Source organism: Microtus oregoni, unplaced genomic scaffold, assembly GCF_018167655.1.
Source record: "Microtus oregoni isolate MIOR12 unplaced genomic scaffold, Mior012 000092F_001, whole genome shotgun sequence".
Classification (NCBI taxonomy): domain Eukaryota; kingdom Metazoa; phylum Chordata; class Mammalia; order Rodentia; family Cricetidae; genus Microtus; species Microtus oregoni.
Genome location: NW_024544602.1, coordinates 24,846 through 44,441, shown reverse-complemented (window position 1 = coordinate 44,441; position 19,596 = coordinate 24,846). Strand labels below are relative to the sequence as shown.

The 19,596-nt window shown below is 47.8% G+C and overlaps 2 protein-coding genes across 3 annotated transcripts; both read left to right on the top strand.

Annotated features, from left to right (window-relative positions):
* Nucleotides 1-1,730: 1,730 nt before the first annotated feature.
* On the top strand, nt 1,731-7,055 carry LOC121442598 (serine/threonine-protein kinase pim-2). Its single transcript, XM_041644194.1, has 6 exons — nt 1,731-2,048; nt 2,178-2,287; nt 3,146-3,196; nt 4,869-5,241; nt 5,674-5,850; nt 5,945-7,055. The coding sequence occupies exons 1-6, from the start codon at nt 1,988-1,990 to the stop codon at nt 6,106-6,108; spliced, it is 936 nt and encodes a 311-aa protein (XP_041500128.1). The 5' UTR covers nt 1,731-1,987; the 3' UTR covers nt 6,109-7,055.
* Nucleotides 7,056-7,700: 645 nt separating this feature from the next.
* LOC121442604 (UDP-galactose translocator) lies at nt 7,701-19,575 on the top strand. Of its 2 annotated transcripts, none has more exons than XM_041644212.1 (5): nt 7,701-8,062; nt 9,375-9,557; nt 14,403-14,554; nt 17,331-18,064; nt 19,350-19,575. In XM_041644212.1, the coding sequence occupies exons 1-5, from the start codon at nt 7,972-7,974 to the stop codon at nt 19,375-19,377; spliced, it is 1,188 nt and encodes a 395-aa protein (XP_041500146.1). In that variant the 5' UTR covers nt 7,701-7,971; the 3' UTR covers nt 19,378-19,575. The 2 variants fall into 2 exon arrangements, with proteins under 2 accessions (XP_041500146.1, XP_041500145.1); XM_041644211.1 differs by lacking the exon at nt 19,350-19,575 and adding an exon at nt 18,317-19,185 and having other exon boundaries at nt 7,702-8,062.
* The last annotated feature ends 21 nt before the right edge of the window (nt 19,576-19,596 follow it).

Here is a 19,596-nt window from a genome sequence, read left to right as displayed (position 1 = left end):
GAGAATTGCATGTTTGCGTGGGTCTGTCAGTGCCAGTGCATCTGTAGTTTGTCTGGATACTTTCAGTGATAAGACTGCGTTATCTGATAGTGTGTATGTGATTGGATTTATTTTTGTGACATTGCTTATCTATGTAGTGTTCAGATCACTACATGCCTGCTCTGGAGCTGTGTGTGTGCACATGTGCACACACGTGTGACATCTGTGTATATTCTTGTGACAGAATCTGGGTCCCTCCTATCTGGGGCAATCTTTATGTATGTAAATGTGGGTATCTGGTGGTAGTGGTGTGCTTGCAACAGGTTTGTCAGTTTCTGGTGGGACATAGGTATTAAATGGTCCCATGGGACAGTACAAGTAAAGTCGTATCACTTTGTTTCTGAGATGTTATTTTCTGGGTGTATCTTCATGTGCATCTAGGTCTAGAACAAGTCTGCCTAAATGTATCTGACTGTATCTTTCATGGTGGTTCTCCCTCCCTCTGTGTATGTCTGTGTGTGGGTATGTGACTTTCACACACAACTGTAAGTCAAAAAACAACTTATAGGGACCACATACAGGTTGGCAGAGTTGGGTAGCAAATACCTTCCCTCTGAGTCATCTCACCTGCAGTGCTTTTGGATTTAAGTCACATCCTCACTATGTTCCCTAGTCTGACCGCCGATTCATGGTGGTCCTCCTGACTCAGCATACAGAGGACTTGGATTTCACATGTACCCTACATCGCCTAGCTTTCTATGTATCTTTGGAGTTGTGTGGCTGTCTTCCTGGACATGAGGCCCTCTGGATAATTACACAGACATGGCTGTTCACTTCTTCAGCCTTTCAGATCCTACCTCTTAAACAAGGACGTTGTAGTTCCCACAAGAACCAAGCCTTGTCATTATAGATTCTAGACCCCCTGACTGGGTCCAGTGCTAAGTCTAGCCAGGTTTGTGTAGGATAATGGCAATTAAAAATCACCCTACAGGGGCCAAACTGCCATTGATGACCCTGCTCCCCTTCTTGTCATGGTGGAGATGTTTCCTTCCCTGAATAATGGAATAATGGACCAGCTCTTCTATAAGGGCCTGGTTACAGTTTTGAGGCAAAGGATGCCTAAGCTTGGGTGAGAAACACCCTTGCATCATAGTACCCTGCCTAGCTCCAGGTTCTGATTGGGTTTTTTTGTTGTTGTTGGGGTTTTTTGTTTGTTTCCCGAGACAGGGTTTCTCTGAATAACAAGTCCTGACTGTCTCTAAACTCGCTCTGTAGACCAGGCGGGTCTCGAACTCATAAAGATCCGCCTGCTTCTGCCTCTCGAGTGTTGGAATTAAAGGTATGCGCCACAACCGCCAGGTCAGGCTTTGATTCTTAAAAGCTGGTTTGGCGTTGTCTCCTCACCGATCCAAGGCTGCAAAAGCGACGGCGGCAGCAAACCTGCATCCTAGGAAAGGAAGCTGCGCTTTCTTTTCTAAGTGTCTACACACACCCCACCACACTAACAACCAAAACAAACGGGGTTGTCGCAAAGGGACTCCCAAAACCTGTTCGTGAGTGCGTGTGCACGAGCGCGTGTGTCTGTGTGTCTGTGCGCGCCCGCCCGCCCCGCCCCCACATTTGCATACAGGCCCCGCCTCCGCGGAAGAACCTGGCATGTATTTGCATAAGGGACACTTGAAACGTTGATGGTGGCATGCAAATAAGGACTGGCTCCGATTGGCCGGGGTACAGCAGGTGCCGTGTCTGGATTGATCAAAGCCAGGTGGGCGGGGCTGTCGCGCAGGGCGACTCTCCGGGAGGCGCGTGCCCCGGCTCAGTAGCGTTGGGGCTGGCGCGCGCGACGAATCTTAACGCCGCGCCGTCTGCGGGCGCTTCCGGGCCACCAGATTCCCTACCTTCCACCCTGGCGCCCCCCAGCCCTGGCTCTCCAGCCGCTCTGCCCCGGGCATCCACGCCCTGCGGGCTCAGCGGATTCAGCGGGCTCAATCTACGCAGCTCCTCCTCCATGTTGACCAAGCCTCTGCAGGGGCTTCCTTCGCCCCCTGTAACCCCCACGCAGCCTCCAGGTGAGCGCAATCTCCCCTGTCACAAGCAGGTTGGGAGGACTGGAATGATGGGTGTCGGTGTGGGGGCGAGAGTCACGGCTGGGATCAGAGTACACCGCCACCCTGATTTCCTCGCCTCCGCTTGCGTAGGTGGCAAGAATCGGGCAGCTTTCGAGGCCGAATACCGACTTGGCCCCCTCCTGGGTAAGGGAGGCTTTGGCACCGTCTTCGCGGGACACCGCGTCACGGATAGACGTCAGGTATCCCCTAGAGGGGTTCTGGGAGGGTCAGGTGTTTTGGCGAAGGGTGGTGGTGGGGGAACGGAGATGCCACTTGTTCCAGTGGGGAGCTTGCAAATGTGTAGTAGAATCATAAGGAGCAGGGTTGCTGTCTGAGTCTATGTGTGTGAATGTGTGAGTGCGCACGTGTGTCTGGAGTTCAGGTGGGTATGGGGGTGGGCTGAAATTCTGGAAGACTGGGCATTTATACTGGGAAGGGGGCAGATCTTCAGGACTGGACCCCAAGATCCATGGTATTTGCGTGCGTGCGTTCATGCGTGTGTGTTTGTGTGTGTGTGTGTGTGCGCGCGCGAGTGTACGTGTTGGGGGGGAAGTGGGGATTTTTTTGAGTAGGTGTTAAGAGTGGAGTCGTGAAAACAAGAATCCAGATACATAGTTGTTGTGTCCTGGAGATGGGTAGAATTATGGAGGAGGGCTTGCGATGTCAAAAAACTTAGAATTTGAATGTGGGGATATGGGTCAATGGTGGGTCGTTTGTCCATCATTCACAAACACTGAGTTCAACACCAGCGTCACAGGGTGGGGGATGTAGGGAGACAGTGGGAAAGAGAAAACAAAAGAAAAAATACAGCTCCATTCTGGATTTCAGGGGGTCTTGATGCTTTCCCGACAAGAGCTCAGGAGTAAAGATGCTAGCTGGATGGAGTTAACACGATTCTGGGGCCTTCAGAGTACTGGATAGGCATCCCAGCTCCAGTGGGTGTGATACGTATGGGAACTAGAAATACTAGAGTGGAGAGACTGGAATTGGGCAGAGGGTCTAGACTGAGAAGAGTCTGGGATCACCGGCTGGCCCCCTTATCTCAGTATTTTTTCTAGGTGGCCATCAAAGTAATCTCCCGGAACCGTGTGCTGGGCTGGTCCACCGTGGTGAGTGTCTTTGGTGTACGTCATGACCCGTGGACTCCATCACCGAACTCACCCCCTGATTTTTTCTAGGGGATGTATTATTCCCTGGGCCCTGAAACCGTGAGAACCTCACCAACCTGTGTTTACTGCCTTTATGTGATAGTTCTGATTTCACCTCAATTTGCCCAGAGCTCCGGATTCTCCTCTCAAACTCTCCTTTTGCATCTTTCTTCCAAACACTGCTTCTGGGGCTGTTCACAAGACATGCTGGTGGGGAAGGAGGGGCCTAGGTCACTGGTTGTCATGGTAATGCTGGCTGCTGCCTCTGCCACCCGGAGAAAGCTAACGGACATCAGGGCGGGTCTGGGCAAATTGTAGGTGAGAGCTCCCCCTGGCGGGCATTTCAGACAGTCTATGCCGGCCCTGGGACGGAGAAGGGAGGGAGGGCGAGCCTGCGCAGTAGCCGAAGAATTTGCGTCTCCCTGAGAAAACCTGTCTGTGACTGTGCAAGTTAGTGGGCCTGTAATGGACCTCACCTGAGGCAACAAGACCCTTGGCACTGTCTGTATAGGTGTAGGGGGTGGTGTTATTGAGTTGTGCTAGTTGAACTGACAAAACGTCGCGTTCATTGAGTGTTTGCTCTGTGCCAGGTCCTTAGCAGTTAATCACTGTAAACTGTTTTTAACAAATGAAAGCCAGGATTGGTGGTGCATACCTGTAATCCCAACATTCAAGAGGCTGTGACACTAGGATTTCTGAGGATTTTTTTTTCTTTTCTTTTTCTTTATTTCTTTCTTTCTTTTTTTTTTTTTTAATTTATTTTCGAGACAGGGTTTCTCTGTAGTTTGTGGTGCCCGTCCTGGAACTAGCTCTTGTAGAGCAAGTTGGCCTCGAACTCACAGAAATACACCTGCCTCTACCTCCCGAGTGCTGGGATTAAAGGCGTGCACCACCACCCGGCGATTTCCGTGAATTTGAGGCCAGTTTGGGCTACATGGCAAGATCCTGTCTCAAAAATGAGGCAAAATTTTAAAGCCAGAGAACATCTATGCAGTGACATAATTATAGGCACTTTGCAAAGTACGACATTTATTCGAATTCAGTAGGTACTAGATCTCTTCTTCTAACTGCTCTGTCCATCTCGCGTATTGAGTCTTTCAACACTTATACAATAATAGTAGTTAATTACTTTTCATTGCTAGCCTCTTTCCTGTAAAGTACTTCCATTTAGAAACATTCATAGAGTTATCTAGTGTGCAGAAAAACTGCCCTGATCTAATAAGACAGGTAAATAGATCCCATGATAGTTCTTATGCAGAGGGACTTAAATTTTAAATTTGAAGGCCAGGCATGGTGGTGCACACTTTAATCCCAGCACTCTGGAGGTAAAAGCAGGTGGATCTCTTGAGTTCCAGGCCAGCTTGGTCTATGTAGAGATCCTGTCTCAAACCCCATTCCCCCCCCCCCAAAGAAAACACTTTAACTTATTCAAATATTTACTGAGCTGCTACATGCCAGATGTATATGGCTTCTGCTCATTTCACTCTGATGGATTTGAGCCTTTGAAAGGATACTGAGAGGTCTGGCTTGCCAAAGGTCAAAAACCAGTGCTCTGAAAATAAACTGCTATATTGACAGTAGAGCTCAGACTTACCATCTACCTTCTTTTTTTTCTTTTCACTTCCCACCCCAGTCAGACTCAGTGACTTGCCCACTTGAGGTAGCACTGCTGTGGAAGGTGGGTGAAGGCAACGGGCATCCAGGTGTGATACGCCTGCTTGACTGGTTTGAGACCCCAGAGGGCTTCATGCTGGTCCTTGAACGGCCTATGCCTGCCCAGGATCTTTTTGACTACATCACAGAGAAGGGCCCGCTGGGTGAAAGCCGTAGCCGCAGCTTCTTTACCCAAGTAGTGGCAGCTGTCCAGCACTGCCATGCTCGCGGAGTCGTCCATCGTGATATCAAGGATGAGAACATCCTGATAGACCTCTGCCGGGGTTGTATTAAACTCATTGATTTTGGTTCTGGGGCCCTGCTGCATGATGAACCATACACGGACTTTGATGGTAAGGATTCTTCCCTACAATTTATGCGGGGGAGGGGGCTGTTTTTAGTCTTTAATTCTTCTGGCTTTTGAGCTTTATTATTGGATTGTCCTTGTAACCTTTGACCTAAATCGTACCCTTTAAGGTTCTTGATTCTCAAGCCCAATTACAGTTTCTTAACCTTCTGGGCTCTTATTTTTTAGTGTGGGGATCTTGTTAGTGTTGGGTTTTGTTGTTGGGTTTTTTGCTTGTTTGTTTGTTTTGCTTCTGGTAAGACAATCTTAGTGTTAACTTGGAAGTGCTCTTTTTAAGCTGTTTTGCTGCTGACAGGACTCTACTGTTAAATTTGAAGCAGTGGATACTCTCCTTTAATTTACAGTTCATACTTCTAGGGACACAGGGTTCGACAAAGGGCACCATCTGGGAAAGATCTAATTCTTGGCTTGTGTGCAGGGACAAGGGTGTATAGCCCTCCAGAGTGGATCTCTCGACATCAGTACCATGCCCTCCCAGCTACTGTCTGGTCACTGGGTGTCCTCCTCTATGACATGGTCTGTGGGGACATTCCCTTCGAGAGGGACCAGGAGATTCTGGAGGCTGAGCCCCACTTTCCTGCTCATGTCTCCCCAGGTGAGGCCCTCGCTGACCCCACAGGCTTCCTTCCTCCTAGGACTGGGTATCCTTTGCTGACTGCTAATCTCCCTTGTGTTTCTTGACCTCACAGATTGCTGTGCCCTAATCCGCCGGTGCCTGGCCCCCAAACCCTGCTCCCGACCTTCACTGGAGGAGATTCTGCTGGACCCCTGGATGCAAACACCAGCTGAAGAAGCGCCCATCAATCCTTCCAAAGGAAGCACCACCCCCTTACCCTGGTCCCTGCTTCCCTAGGCCCAGCCAGGCTCTCTGGTTGGAATCCCATGGTCATGCTACAGGGATAGATGGACATCTGTTGACCTGGTTATACAGGTTGTTAAAGATCCAGTATTACTAAGGTCAGGGAATAAGGATCAGGGGTCAGAAGATAGCCAAGTCTGCCCAGTTCCTATCCCAATCCTGTGAAGGAGCTCTCCTCCCGGAACCTGTGGTCCCTTATTTGGGAGGGGGGAGTTACTTGTTTCTTGTTCTGTTAAGGATGTTTATTTGGTTGGATTCCTTCCCTTCTAGGCCCTATGATTCTTATTATGACATTGTAGTCCCTACACTGGCACCTCCTATACTACTACCACAAACTTAGACACTTAGTTTAAATGCTCTCACTCGGGCAAGGGTGCTTTCCTTAAATACCCCAGCAGCTCTTTAGCAAAAGGGCCCTTACCCTGGGATCTCAATTCAGTTGCTGCTTGCCTGCCTTAGCCCAGAAATGATTATTCTGGGGAAGGTAACACCCTATTAAGCCCTATTAATTAGTATCCCACTGCTTTTTTTAATTTTTATTTTATTTTATTTTTTGGTGAGGGGACCCTATTGTTATCCCAAGTGCTCTTATTCTGGTGAGAAGAACCTTACTTCCATAATTTGGGAAGGAATGGGAGATGGACATCATCGGACACCACCAGAGACTAGGATGGGATGGATGGTTTTGGGGGGATGGGATGGAGGAAATAAGTCTTACTGTTTGTTCTCCTGGGGTCCCCCCTCTCCAACTTTTGCTGCCTCCTCCTGAGCCAGGATTGTCCAGTGGTAAAGTGTAAATAATTATGTACTGGAGGTAGGAGAGCTGCAGCTGTGCCCTCCTGTCCCTTCTCCCCCTGCCTGGATTATTTAAAAAGCCATGTGTGGAAACCTATTTAATAAATAATAAAGTCACGAATGAATGGCCATTTATAGAGGAAGGTATTAGTGGAGCATCTACTGCCTGTTGAGTTTAGATGGCTGGAGAAAAATTTCTGAAGAAAAACCAAGTCAGAGAAGGGGGCCAGTCTGACCGTTTTTGTTTTGTTTTCAGATGGGGTCTTTTTGAAGCCCAAGCTAGCCTCAAACTTGGAGTGCTGGGATTTACTTGCACAAAAATAAATCCCAGGCTCCAACTGGAATTTTTCTAGCACTTTCTATGTAGCTCTTAACTTGATTTAAATCTTAATTTTGTCTTTGCCTTTCATGCCCCTCCTTTGCATCTTCCTCAGCTCACCTCCCTTGGTCTAATTCTGACGTCAATTGTCCTGAACCTGCTTCTCATTTTCCTCTATTATGGTGACTAAGCCTTCCCTACTCTAGTTCAGCAATGAATTCTATGAACCTAGCGGCAGGCCTATGACTCACTTGTCCCGCCTTCTCCAAAGTCCGATTCATCCCAGTTGGCCTCCGGGCCTTAGAGGGCGGGACCTGGCTGGTTGTTGAATAGAATTGAGTTTCTGATGCGAGGAGGGTGGTGCCATCTGAAGGTTCCAATAAAAGCGGAGATGGAAGAACCACGGAACCAATGAAACCGCGGGACGGTTTGGGAAGGTGGTTCGGACAGTCGGGGTCAGTGAGGCGGGCAAACGGGAGGTGTGGGCCGGATCTAGTGTCGGGAGCATGCCAATAGATGTGTAAAGGCTATGGGAGATGGGTCTCCGGCGTCCTTGGTCTCCAGCTGATGGAATCTGGGAAGTCCGAAACCACCATTTTAGAATCAGGCTTGGAACGGGCTAAAAACACCACCTCGCAATCCCAGCTAGTGCCCCGCCCTCCACGCCGGAGGTCCGGAAGCGGACGTGATGGATACGGAAGTAGCCTGCTGTTGCCGAGGGGACGGGACGGGCAGATGCCAACATGGCAGCGGTTGGGGTTGGCGGATCATCCGCGGCGGCCGGGCCAGGGGCCGTGTCCGCGGGCGTGCTGGAGTCTGGGTCCGCTACAGCGGGTGAGATGACCTCAGTCAGAGAGCAGTTGGCCGGGCGAAGTTCGGGGACCTTGGGGGTGGAATGATCCTTGGCTGAAGTGACAGCGGCATCTCGTGTGAACGGACCGACGTGTGTGGTGTGTGTGTGTGTGTGTGTTGTTGAAAGAAGGGAGGAGAGAACGGACCATTGTAGGTTGCAAGGTAGGAATCGGTTGTTTTGTGGGTGTTTGTGACGGGGGCCTTGGACTTGGAAATAAAGACCGTTATGAATGTGTGGGGGAAATTTCCTTTTGAGGAGGCTAAGACCACTGAGAATGTTCGGGGGCTGTGGGCAATCTTTAATTGCAGAAGGGAGAGACAGATTCTGGGGTAGGAGTTTTTCCTTATAGAAGGGAGAGAGACGATTCTTAGGGTGGTGGCTTCTTCCTTATAAAGGGACCTTATAAATTGTCAGGGTGGGGCACATCCTTGTATGACTAGTGGATCCATTTTGAGCATGAGGCTGTCCTTCATTACATGGAGAGTATGTTCTGGGGCTGTCCCATCCAAATGGAGATAGTTCTATTTATGTTGAGGTGGGAGGGTTCCTTCCTTATAGGTCAGGGAAAGAACATTCTGAGGGTGCCAAGTCCTATATAGCAGAGAGAGCTCATTGTCAGTGTGGGGAGAACAAAGAATTGTTCTTTGTCTGGGAGGAGGGTGTACAGCAGTAGGGAAGTATTTCCGTATGTGATTAAGGTAATCAGACTGTTGGGTAACCATTGTAGGAGATAGGAAAGTAGGACAGTCCTTAGGAGGTGGGCATTTTAAACAATTGCCCCATTCATTATATTCTGATATTTCATTTATGGGACAGTCCTGCAAGTAGAAACATCACTTCCTAGAAATCCTCAATTTGCTCATCCACAAAATGGGATGTTTCAAAGTACCCTCAGAGACCAAATGCTGGGTGAGAATCCATGTGAATCCCATAGCTCAGTGATAGGCATGCTGCACACATTCAGTAAATCCGGGCGATGCTGTCTGGGAAAGAGCTGCTTCCCCGGGGAGGGAGAAGTGGGTATGTGTGTCCAGGGCCTGCCTAGGCCATTTCCTCACACCCTACCAGGGATTCCACAGTAAGAGCTGGCCAGAATGGGACTCTGTCTGACACTTGCCTGCAACAGAGGTTGTAGAAACAGGTAGGGAATCAGATTCTCAGTTGAGTCAGGAAGGGCAGGCAGAGGAAGTACCAGTGGCTGGAAGGATTTTGATTGAGAAGAGGGGGGAGGTGGGTGGCTAAACCCTGACAGCTTCTGACCCCATCCTTCTATGTTCCTTCCACTCCCTACAGCTCACCGGCGCCTCAAGTACATATCCTTAGCTGTGCTGGTGGTCCAGAACGCCTCCCTCATCCTTAGCATTCGATATGCTCGCACACTGCCTGGGGACCGCTTCTTTGCCACCACCGCTGTAGTCATGGCTGAAGTACTCAAAGGTGTCACCTGTCTCCTGCTGCTCTTCGCACAGAAGAGGGGTATGAGTCAGAGAAGGGGCTGGGTGGTTGATCTGACTCCCTGTGTGTAAGCACGCCGGGGAGGCTTGTTTTCTGGGAGAATCTTTCTGAAAGTGCTTTCGGAGTATGTAAGTGCCATCTAAGCTTCCTTGCCACTCCAGCTGTGCCAAGTTGCCTCGGCACTTGTATGTCCCTTAAACCTGGGAACTGCAGTAGTGACATAGTCTGCCCAATAGGCAACAGAACACTCAACAGTGATTCAAAGATTTAACTTTATCCCGTGGAAGCCAAGTGTAGTGGCACATGCCTCTAGTAAAAGCATTTGGAAGGTGGAGGCAGGACGATGAGGAGCTCAAGATAACAGGAAGTTCAAGGCTAGCCTGGGCTACACGTGCTTTTGTTTAAAAGAGAGAGAGAGAGAGAGAAAGGGAAAAGAATATGGAGAATTCCACTACACACACACACACACAGAGTCAGAAAGAATAATAAAATAGTAAAGCTATCTTTCCACACATTATCCAAGCTCACAACTCTCAACTCTTGACCACCCTGTCAGAAATCTAGCTGCTCACTGCTGAGCTACTTATCTTTTACACATCTGCACTTGTAACCGCAGCTGGTCAGCATACTAAGGCACAGCATCAGTTAATTCCATGAATTCAAGGCTAGCTGCAAAACAAGAAAACAAGCAATAAGTGGAATTATAATACCTAGAGTTGGTGTAGTTTAGTTGATAGAGTGCTTGCCTAGCATATATAAAGCTCTGGATTTGATCTCCAACACCACAAAAAACAGTTATGATAAATGCCTATAATCTAAGGCAGAAGGATCAGAAGTTCAAGGTCATCTTTGACTATGTAGTGAATGTTCAGGGATAGCTTGAGCTATCTGAAATTCTATCTAAAACAAGGAAGCATAATAAAAATCATACATGATGAAATAACAATAAAGTTAGGGATGGTGGTTCATACCTGTCATCTGAGGCAGGAGGATCATAAATTCCACGTCTTCCTAGGCTGAAGCAAGATCCTGTCTCAAAGCTGGGCGGTGGTGGTGCCCGCCTGTAAGCCCAACACTTGGGAGGCAGAGGCAGGCGGACCTCTGTGAGTTCGAGGCCAGCCTGGACTATAAGAGCTAGTTCCAGGACAGGCGCCAAAGCTACAGAGAAACCCTGTCTTGAAAAACAAAACAAACAAAATGGGGCTGGAGAGATGGCTCAGAGGTTAAGAGCACTGGCTGCTCTTCCAGAGGTCCTGAGTTCAATTCCCAGCAACCACATGATGGCTCACAACCATCTGTTCTGAGATCTGGCGCCCTCCTCTGGCGTGCGGGCAAAATGTTTAAAAAAAAAAAAACAACAAAAATCCAAATAAAAGGTGTTTAACAGGAAACATGATCCTGCCTCAAAACAAAACAAACAAACAAAACCCCCAAACCACCAATGAATAAAAAAGCAAAACCAGGTCTGTAATCTTAGCTGCTTGAGAAGCTGAGGCAGGGAAATCATAAGTTCAATACTAACCTGATCAACTTTGTAAGACACAGTCTCAAAACATAGGACTGGCAAGATAGCTTAGCAGGTAAGGTAAAAGCTCTTGCCATGCAATCCTGACAGCCTGAACTCTATTACCAGGACCCATGATGGATGGAGAGAACTGACTTTAGCCTCTAAGGTGTCCTTGGACCTCCACACCATGGCCTGTGCATGCCCACACTCAAACGCATACATCACACATAATACAGATAAAAGGACTAGAAATGTAGCCCAGCTGTAGAACACTTGCCTAATTTGTTTAGGGCTGTAGGTTCATCCCCAGTAACACACACATACACACACATGTGCGTGCAAAAACCAAAACAATAGGGGCAGAGAAGATGGCTTCATGGGTAAAATGCTGGGCGATGGTGGTGCACCCCTTTAATCCCAGCACTTGGGAGACAGAGGCAGGTGGATCTCTGTGGGTTCAAGACCAGCCTGGTCTACAAGAGCTAGTTCTAAGACAGCTAGGGCTGTTACACAGAGAAACCCTGTCTTGAAAACAAACAAGCAAAAAATAATAAGGTGGAAAGTGATAGAGGAAGACACCCAATATCAGTCTCTGTCGTCCACGTGTCCATGTGTGGATGAGGGCACCAGTCTGTCCACATTCCTACACACAAATCAGAAACCCAAAAGATTAAGTGGTTCATAAGTGTTCAAAATTATAATGCTTTCTTTCTTTTCTTACTTTTTTTTCAAGACTTGGGACTCACTCTGTAGACCAGGCTGGCCTTGAACTCAGAGATCTGCCTGACTCCTGAGTGCTGGGATTAAAGGTGTGCTCCACAACCACCTGGCAACAATAGCTTTTATCCACAGTTTTATTGTTATTATTATTAATTTGGGAGGTGGGCACCCATGTGCTATGCATGCAAGTGGAAGTCAGTAGACAACTTAAAAGAACTGAATCTCTCGTTACCTCATATGGGTCTTGGGAATTCATGTCAGGCTTGGCAGCAAGTACCCTTACCCTGATGCGCCATCTTGCTGGCCCTATTTTGATTTTTTGAGATCATCTCAGATAGCCCAGGCTGGTTTCTAACACTGTAGCTGAGCTTGGTTTTGAACTCCTGATCCTCTTGCCTCTACCTCCCAAATATGATTTTAGGTATGCACCACCATGATGACCCACAAATTTAATTTGCTCGCCTGTCTGGCTCTCCCTCTCTTTCCCCTTTTGAGACAAGATCTCACTGCACCAACTAGACCCATCTTAAACTCCAGCTGGTGGGCTAAAGTGTCCTTCCTCCCTCCGCCTCTCTGGTAGCTTGGGTTGCAGATACAGGCACTTCATCACTCTCTGCTCACTTTGCTTTTCCTTGAATTAGTTGGTGATAACCTCGCCCCCAGTGTTGAACACTCGCTCAGCATGTGCTAAAGCCTTAGGTTCCATCCCCATCACTACAAAAGGAACATCACTGTGTGCTTGTAATCCTGGCACTTGAGTAAGAGGCTTTCCTCAGCTACATAGTAAGACTTTGAAATCTGAAAAACCAAAATAACCAGCAACCTAAACCTGACCTGATGTGGAGTTCTTGGTAGACCTATGTTTGAGTTTTTCCACTTTGTGTGTATATCTACAGAATTCTCCGCAGAAATATGGATGTGCTTTTTTATGATATGCAGTTATGGCTATGCAGGATTTGTGATGTGTTTTGTGGTACGCATATTACCTTCTTAACACCTGGAAAATACGAAGTCAAAAGTCCATTAATTACTACTGAAATAAGTGCTGTGATGGGCAGGGGGAGAATTTTATGGATCAGCATCAGACAGGCATTCCTAAGCTGACCCTGTGCAGTGTGGTTGTGGAGATCTTCTAGGGATAACTGACTTCAGGTAAAACCTAAAAGATGAATTCATCCTTGGTTCCATAGCAAGTTCAAGGCCAGTTTGGGTTCTATGAACTCTGTCTAAATGAAATAATAATAGTAAGATGTAGGGCTGGGTATATAACTCAATTGGTAAATGTGCTTAACACACTTGGGAGTCTTAGGTTTAATCTCAAAGACCAAAACTAAAAATGTGATGAGTTTTGCCAGGCAGTGGTGGCGCACACCTTCAATCCCAGCACTCAGGAGGTAGAGGCAGGCAGATCTCTGTGAGTTCAAGGTCAGCCTGGTCTACAAGAGCTAGTTCAGGACAGGCTCCAAAGCTACAGAGAAACCCTGTCTCAAAAAAAATGTGGTGAGCTTTACATAGACCTTATTACATAGGAAATGATACTCAGTTAATTGTAGAAGTTCTCAACCAGACTTCTGTTTAATGGTCAAGAACTGGCATGGTGGTGAACGCCTTTAATCACAGCACTTGGGAGACAGGCAAGGTGGATCTGTGAGTTCAAGACCAGTCTTGGCTACAAAGTGAGACCATGTCTCAAAAAAACAAAAAAGGATTACATTCAACTGGTACATGTTGGTGCTTACTCAAGAAGCTAGGACAGAAGGATGGAGGAGAATTTGAGGCCAGCCCAGGCTCCATAGAGAGACTCTGTTTTGAGAAGAAAGGAAAAAGGGCTGCATTCATTCATAGGGCAGAGGCAGCTTAATGTGTCTAGGGCTGAGAAAAAGGATTTGTTTGATGGGAAATGTATTCTGTCCTCAAGTGGCTCATGGACCATTAAGGAACTAGGGTGTTTAAAAGCCTTGGGTTGGATGTGTAGCTCAGTGGTGTGTGAGGCCCTGGACGAATCACAAAACAAACAAATCTAAAACCTCCCTTCTGATAGTTGTATACCCCTGCCCAGGAACCAGGAAGCTCTATGTCACATGCTTCTAGTTACTGGTAATTATTTCATCGTACAGACATATCAAGTGCTTGCCCTGAATGGGTTCATGCCAGGGAAGTAGCTCTCAGGTGGGTAGACTATGGTTGATAGCAGGCATAGTGGGATAGGTAATAGTTTTGTGACCATTAGTATTTTTTTCTTACAGTGTTGGGGTAAAACCTGGGGACACACACACATCTGCTAGGCAAGTGCCCAACCCCTGAACTATATCACCATTCCCCTTTGCAGCCATTAAGTTCTGTATCAGAAAGGCTTTTTGTTTAAAAGACATAATCTCATTATGTAGTCCTTGCTGGTCTGGCACTGGCCTCAAACTAACCAGATCCACCTGCCTCCATTTCCCAGGGGTGGGGATGAAAGGTGTGTGCCACCAGGTCAAACTCAGAAAAAGTTCTTACTGGCATTGCTGTGCTACTGTAGAAGAAACTGAGCTGCTAGGAGGGGGAGAGTAGTTCGGCGGTGAGGGAAGGCAGGACTGGGAGGTGAGCAAAGGGGCCAAGCCTGGTCCCAATCCTCAGCAGACCTTCTTCCCACATAGGTAATGTGAAGCACCTGGTTCTCTTCCTCCATGAGGCTGTCCTGGTGCAGTATGTGGACACACTCAAGCTTGCTGTGCCGTCTCTCATCTATACCTTGCAGAATAACCTCCAGTATGTTGCCATCTCCAACCTGCCAGCTGCCACTTTCCAGGTGAGCCCCCAGCCCAGCATAGCTCCTGGGGAAGTGGGAGAGGGAGACGGAGGGAGGTGGTCTGTAAAGAGCAGGAACTATGTCACCTTCTTTGAACTCCCTCCACGTTGGCTTCCATATGTGTCAAAATTGGGAATAAGGGGGATGCTGGGAAAACTGAAAATATACCTAAGACCAGACATGGTGGCATATACCTGCAAACCCAGCACTCAGGAAGTTGAAGCAGGAGGATTTGGGGTTTGAGGACTACAAAAAGAAACTATTTCTTGGACTGGAGAGATGGCTTAGAGGTTAAGAGCACTAGCTGCTCTTCCAGAGGTCCTGAGTTCAATTCCCAGCACCCACATGGTGACTCACAATGAGATCTGGTGCCCTCTTATGCCATGCAGATAGAGCAGGGTATACATAATGAATAAATATTTCAAAAAAGAAACTATTTTAGGGGACTTAAGAGATGGGGCTCAGGGGGCTGGAGAGATGGCTCAGTTGTTAAGAGTGCTGGCTGTTCTTCCAAAGGTCCTGAGTTCAATTCCCGGCAACCACATCGTGGCTCACAACCATCTCTAGTGAGGTCTGGTGCCCTCTCTGGCCTGTAGACATACACACAGACAAAATATTGTATACATAATAAAGAAAGAAAGAAAGAAAGAAAGAAAGAAAGAAAGAAAGAAAGAAAGAAAGAAAGAAAGAAAGAAAGAAAGAAAGAAAGAAAGAAAGAAAGAAAGAAAAGAGATGGGGCTCAACAGTTAAAGAGTACTGACTGCTCTTCTACAGGACCCAGGTTTGAGTCCTAGCACCCACATAGCACCCACAACCATTTGTAGCTCCATTTTCAGAGGATTTGATGCCCTCTTCACCTCCAAAAGCACTAGCTATGTTTGTGGTGCACAGATATTCATGCAGGCAAAACACCTGCACGCATCAAATATTTCTTAAAGGCAGAAACCCTATCCAAAGAAAAATACCCGGAAAGAGTCTTTGAATGCTTATTGGTAAATCTGTAGCATCTATGGTTAGTCTTGTTTTCAGAAGGTTGATTAAAGAACCTAGATATAGCAAGGTTGCCTGGGTTCAAATCCCAGCGCTGCTGCTTTCTAACTCTGTGATTTGGGGAGTCAGTCACTTACCTTTCTCTACCTTTATTTGCCCATCCTTATTTTAATTTCATTTCGTTTTCTTTAGACAGGGTCTCATGTAGCCTAGGCTGACTGTCAACTTGTTATGTAACATGACACGCTGTGATCCTCCTGCTTTGACCCCTCAAGTGTTAGGATTATAGGTGTGTGTGTCACCATGCCCTGTTTATGATGAGTGCTAGGGACCGTACCTAGCACTTTGTGCCTGCTAAGCAAAACTACCAGCTAAGTTATATCTTCAGCTTTTATTTTGTTTGGTTTTTGAGACAGGATCAGTCTGGCCTTGAACTCATTATTCTTACTCCAACTTCTAAGTGTTGTGATTTCTGTCATGAGTGACCATTGCCTAGCTTTCTCATCATTAAATTGCAGATTCTAGTGGTGTTCAGTTCCAGGGTACTTGTGAAGATTATATGCACTATTTCTGATATAGTGCCCAGGCCATGCTGGACACAGTAATCTAAAATATTTTCTGGGTTTGTTGTGGTTGAAGACGACCCTCTTCATCGCCTGCTTGGAGGTGTTTTACATACATCAGTCTTACTTTATAGAGATGATGCCAGGCCTGAGAAAGGACAAGTGATTTATCCCTATCACATAGCTAGGAAAATAGTATTGGGTTGTAGATTTACGTATGACTCGGGACACTTAGGCACAGCTACCTTTTTGTAACTCACTGAGAGGTTCTTTTTCTTTTTTGTTTGTCTGTTTTTCTTTTTTTCTATTTTTTTTTTAGTCTAGAATTCCTTTTTCAAGCCCTCTCAGATTTTACGTGGGGTTAGTGGAGTGCCAATTGTTATAAGGGGAGAGGGCCCGCTTGTTTTTCCCAGCTGCCTGGCTAGCTTACACCCAAAATAACCACACAGAAACTGTATTAATTAAGTTACTGCTTGACCCATTAGTTCTAGCCTCTTATTGGCTAACTCTCACATCTTGATTTAACCCATTTCTATTAATCTGTGTATCACCATGAGGTTGTGGCCTACCAGCAAAGGTCTAGTATGTATCTCCGGCGGCAGATCCATGGAGTCTCCTCTGTTTGCTTTTCAAGACAGGGATTCTCTCAGCTCTGGCTATTCTGGAACTCACTCTGTAGATCTTGAACTCACAGAGATCTGCCTTTCTCTGCCTCCTGAGTGATCAAAGGCCTGAGCCACCACCACCCTGGCTCTGTAGTCACGCCTTAAGTGCTGGGATTGAAGGCATGCACCACCACCACTGCCTGGCCTGGAGGTTCTTTTTTTTTTTTTCTTTTTTTTGAGACCATTTCTAGCCCAGACTGGCCTCTGACTCTACATAACCAAGAATGACTTTGAATTTCTGATCCTCCTGCCTCCATTTTTCAAGTGCTGGGATTATAGGCGTATGCCAGTGCATCTGGTGCTGGGGATGGAAGCCAGCAGTCTGTATGCTAGGCAAGCTCCTTACCTATTGACTGTATCCCTAGCCCTCTGGGAGGGGCTTTGGGAACTAGTTAGCCACAAATTAGTCAGTAGTCAGTGGTTGGTTAATTTTATTGTCATGTACTCCACCCCTCCTTTTCATTATGCCTGAAGAGCCACAGTGGGTACTGTCCCCTGCCCCTTGCACTTCCTGGGAGTTGGGGCCAGCTCTTAGTGCCTTTCATATGCAACTTGCAGGTGACATATCAGCTGAAGATTTTGACTACAGCACTGTTCTCCGTGCTCATGTTGAACCGCAGCCTCTCACGCCTGCAGTGGGCCTCCCTGGTACTGCTATTCACTGGTGTTGCGATTGTCCAGGCACAGCAAGCTGGTAGCGGTGGCCCTCGGCCACTGGATCAGAATCCCGGGGCAGGACTAGCAGCTGTCGTGGCCTCCTGCCTCTCCTCAGGCTTCGCAGGGGTCTACTTTGAGAAGATCCTCAAAGGCAGCTCAGGTTCTGTGTGGCTGCGTAACCTACAGCTAGGCCTTTTTGGCACAGCACTGGGCCTGGTGGGGCTCTGGTGGGCTGAGGGCACTGCTGTAGCCCATCAAGGCTTCTTCTTTGGGTACACACCTGCTGTCTGGGGTGTGGTACTAAACCAAGCCTTTGGTGGGCTCCTGGTGGCTGTTGTTGTCAAGTATGCTGATAACATCCTCAAAGGCTTTGCCACCTCCCTGTCCATTGTGCTGTCCACTGTTGCCTCCATTCGCCTCTTTGGCTTCCACCTGGACCCTTTATTTGCCCTGGGCGCTGGGCTGGTCATTGGTGCCGTCTACCTCTACAGCCTCCCCCGAGGTGCAGTCAAAGCCATAGCCTCCACTTCTGCCTCTGCCTCCGGGCCCTGCATTCACCAGCAGCCTCCTGGGCAGCCACCGCCACCGCAGCTGTCTTCTCGAGGAGACCTCATCACGGAGCCCTTTCTGCCAAAGTCAGTGCTGGTGAAGTGAGAGCTGGTAGTGGTTGGGGGAGCCAGGGTAGGGGGTTGGGTGGAGGGGGTTGGGCTGCTGCAGGTCCAAAGTTGTTGCCAGGGCCTGACTTTTGTGGGGTTGGAGGGTTTTTTTTCTCCCATACTTCTAGAGGGATATGAAACTGGGGATATGAGCCTTCCTGGTAGATGGACCCCCCTTTCCTGAAGGAGCTTTATTGAGCAGCTTCCTCTGACCAACCTCTTTGGGAACAGGGTTGGGGCACTGCTATTCCAGGCTTTCCCCCACGACCCTCTGCTGGAGATGTCCTGTCTCTCATGCCTGGGACAGTTCATTCCAGCCATCCTGCAGACTGGACAAAAGCCCTGCAGCTCTTCAGTAACGACTAATGACTACCCGTGGGGTTCCATTTCCTATTGTGTGAGGCCTTCTCTCCTGCACCATCACCCTGGATCATGTCAACAGCTTGGTCTCTGATGAGGCTTTTGGGCAGTTTCCCTGGTACAGAGACCCTTGAAGATCGGCCTGTTGTAAGTGCCTGGAGTGAGGAGAGAGGCACAAGCTGAGAATTTTGCATCAGCTCATGTTGGGGAGGGTGCAATAAGCACCATTTGCTGTTCAGTAGTTTGGGCATTTGTGATAATCAGATTAATAATGATCCAGAGTGTTGGGGAAATGGGGAGGGGAAATCCTGAAGTGGCTGAATCTTACGTAATTGAAGAGACGGATGAAGGATTGATTATCTTCTGAAACATCCAAAGGAAAAATAAAAGCTGCCAGTCCCACTCTTCAGCCCCATTGGCTGTTTAAAACACCCTTACTTCATGGCGGGTGTCAGAATTGATGAATCATGGAACCTGTACCCCCGCACTCCCCAAAGCTTATTAACTCCTTAACTGTATCCCAGATGTGTGTGCCTGTGTGTGAGTGAATGTATGCGCACGTGTGTGCATAAATACATGCATGGAAGGTGCCTGGGCTGTCTTTGCTATTGTAAATAGGGCCATTGGATCTTTATTTTTGATTAATTTGTTCTGATTTTTGGGAGGGTGTTGTTTTCTAAGGAACTGTAATGAACATGTCAGGATACCCAATGCCAAATAAAGATGTTGTATTTATTTAGCGCATGTGTAGCTCTCTGACCCAGGGCCTGCTCTTTCCACATAAGCACTGATATTAACCCCAGGATTACTAGTTTACTACTACCACCTTCGCTTGCTCGGGGAACCCTCTTGCCAGCCCACCCCAGCTTTCTGTGTTTCTCTTTCCTTCCCATGTTCACCACAGGTTGCTCACCAAGGTGAAGGGCTCGTAGCTGCTGGAATTGAAGATGCTGGCCTGCCTTCGTTCTCCCTTCTTGCCCTGGCCCAGCTGGGACTAAACTCTTATCAGTATTAGGGGTAGGGTGAGGTAGACATGGGAACTCCCTGTCCCCACCAACCCTGCCCCACATAGGGTTGACATGACTAACCTGTTAATGGGCCCGCCTCAACTCCCGCTACATTGCAGTATTTCTTAGGTGAGTTTCTGCAAA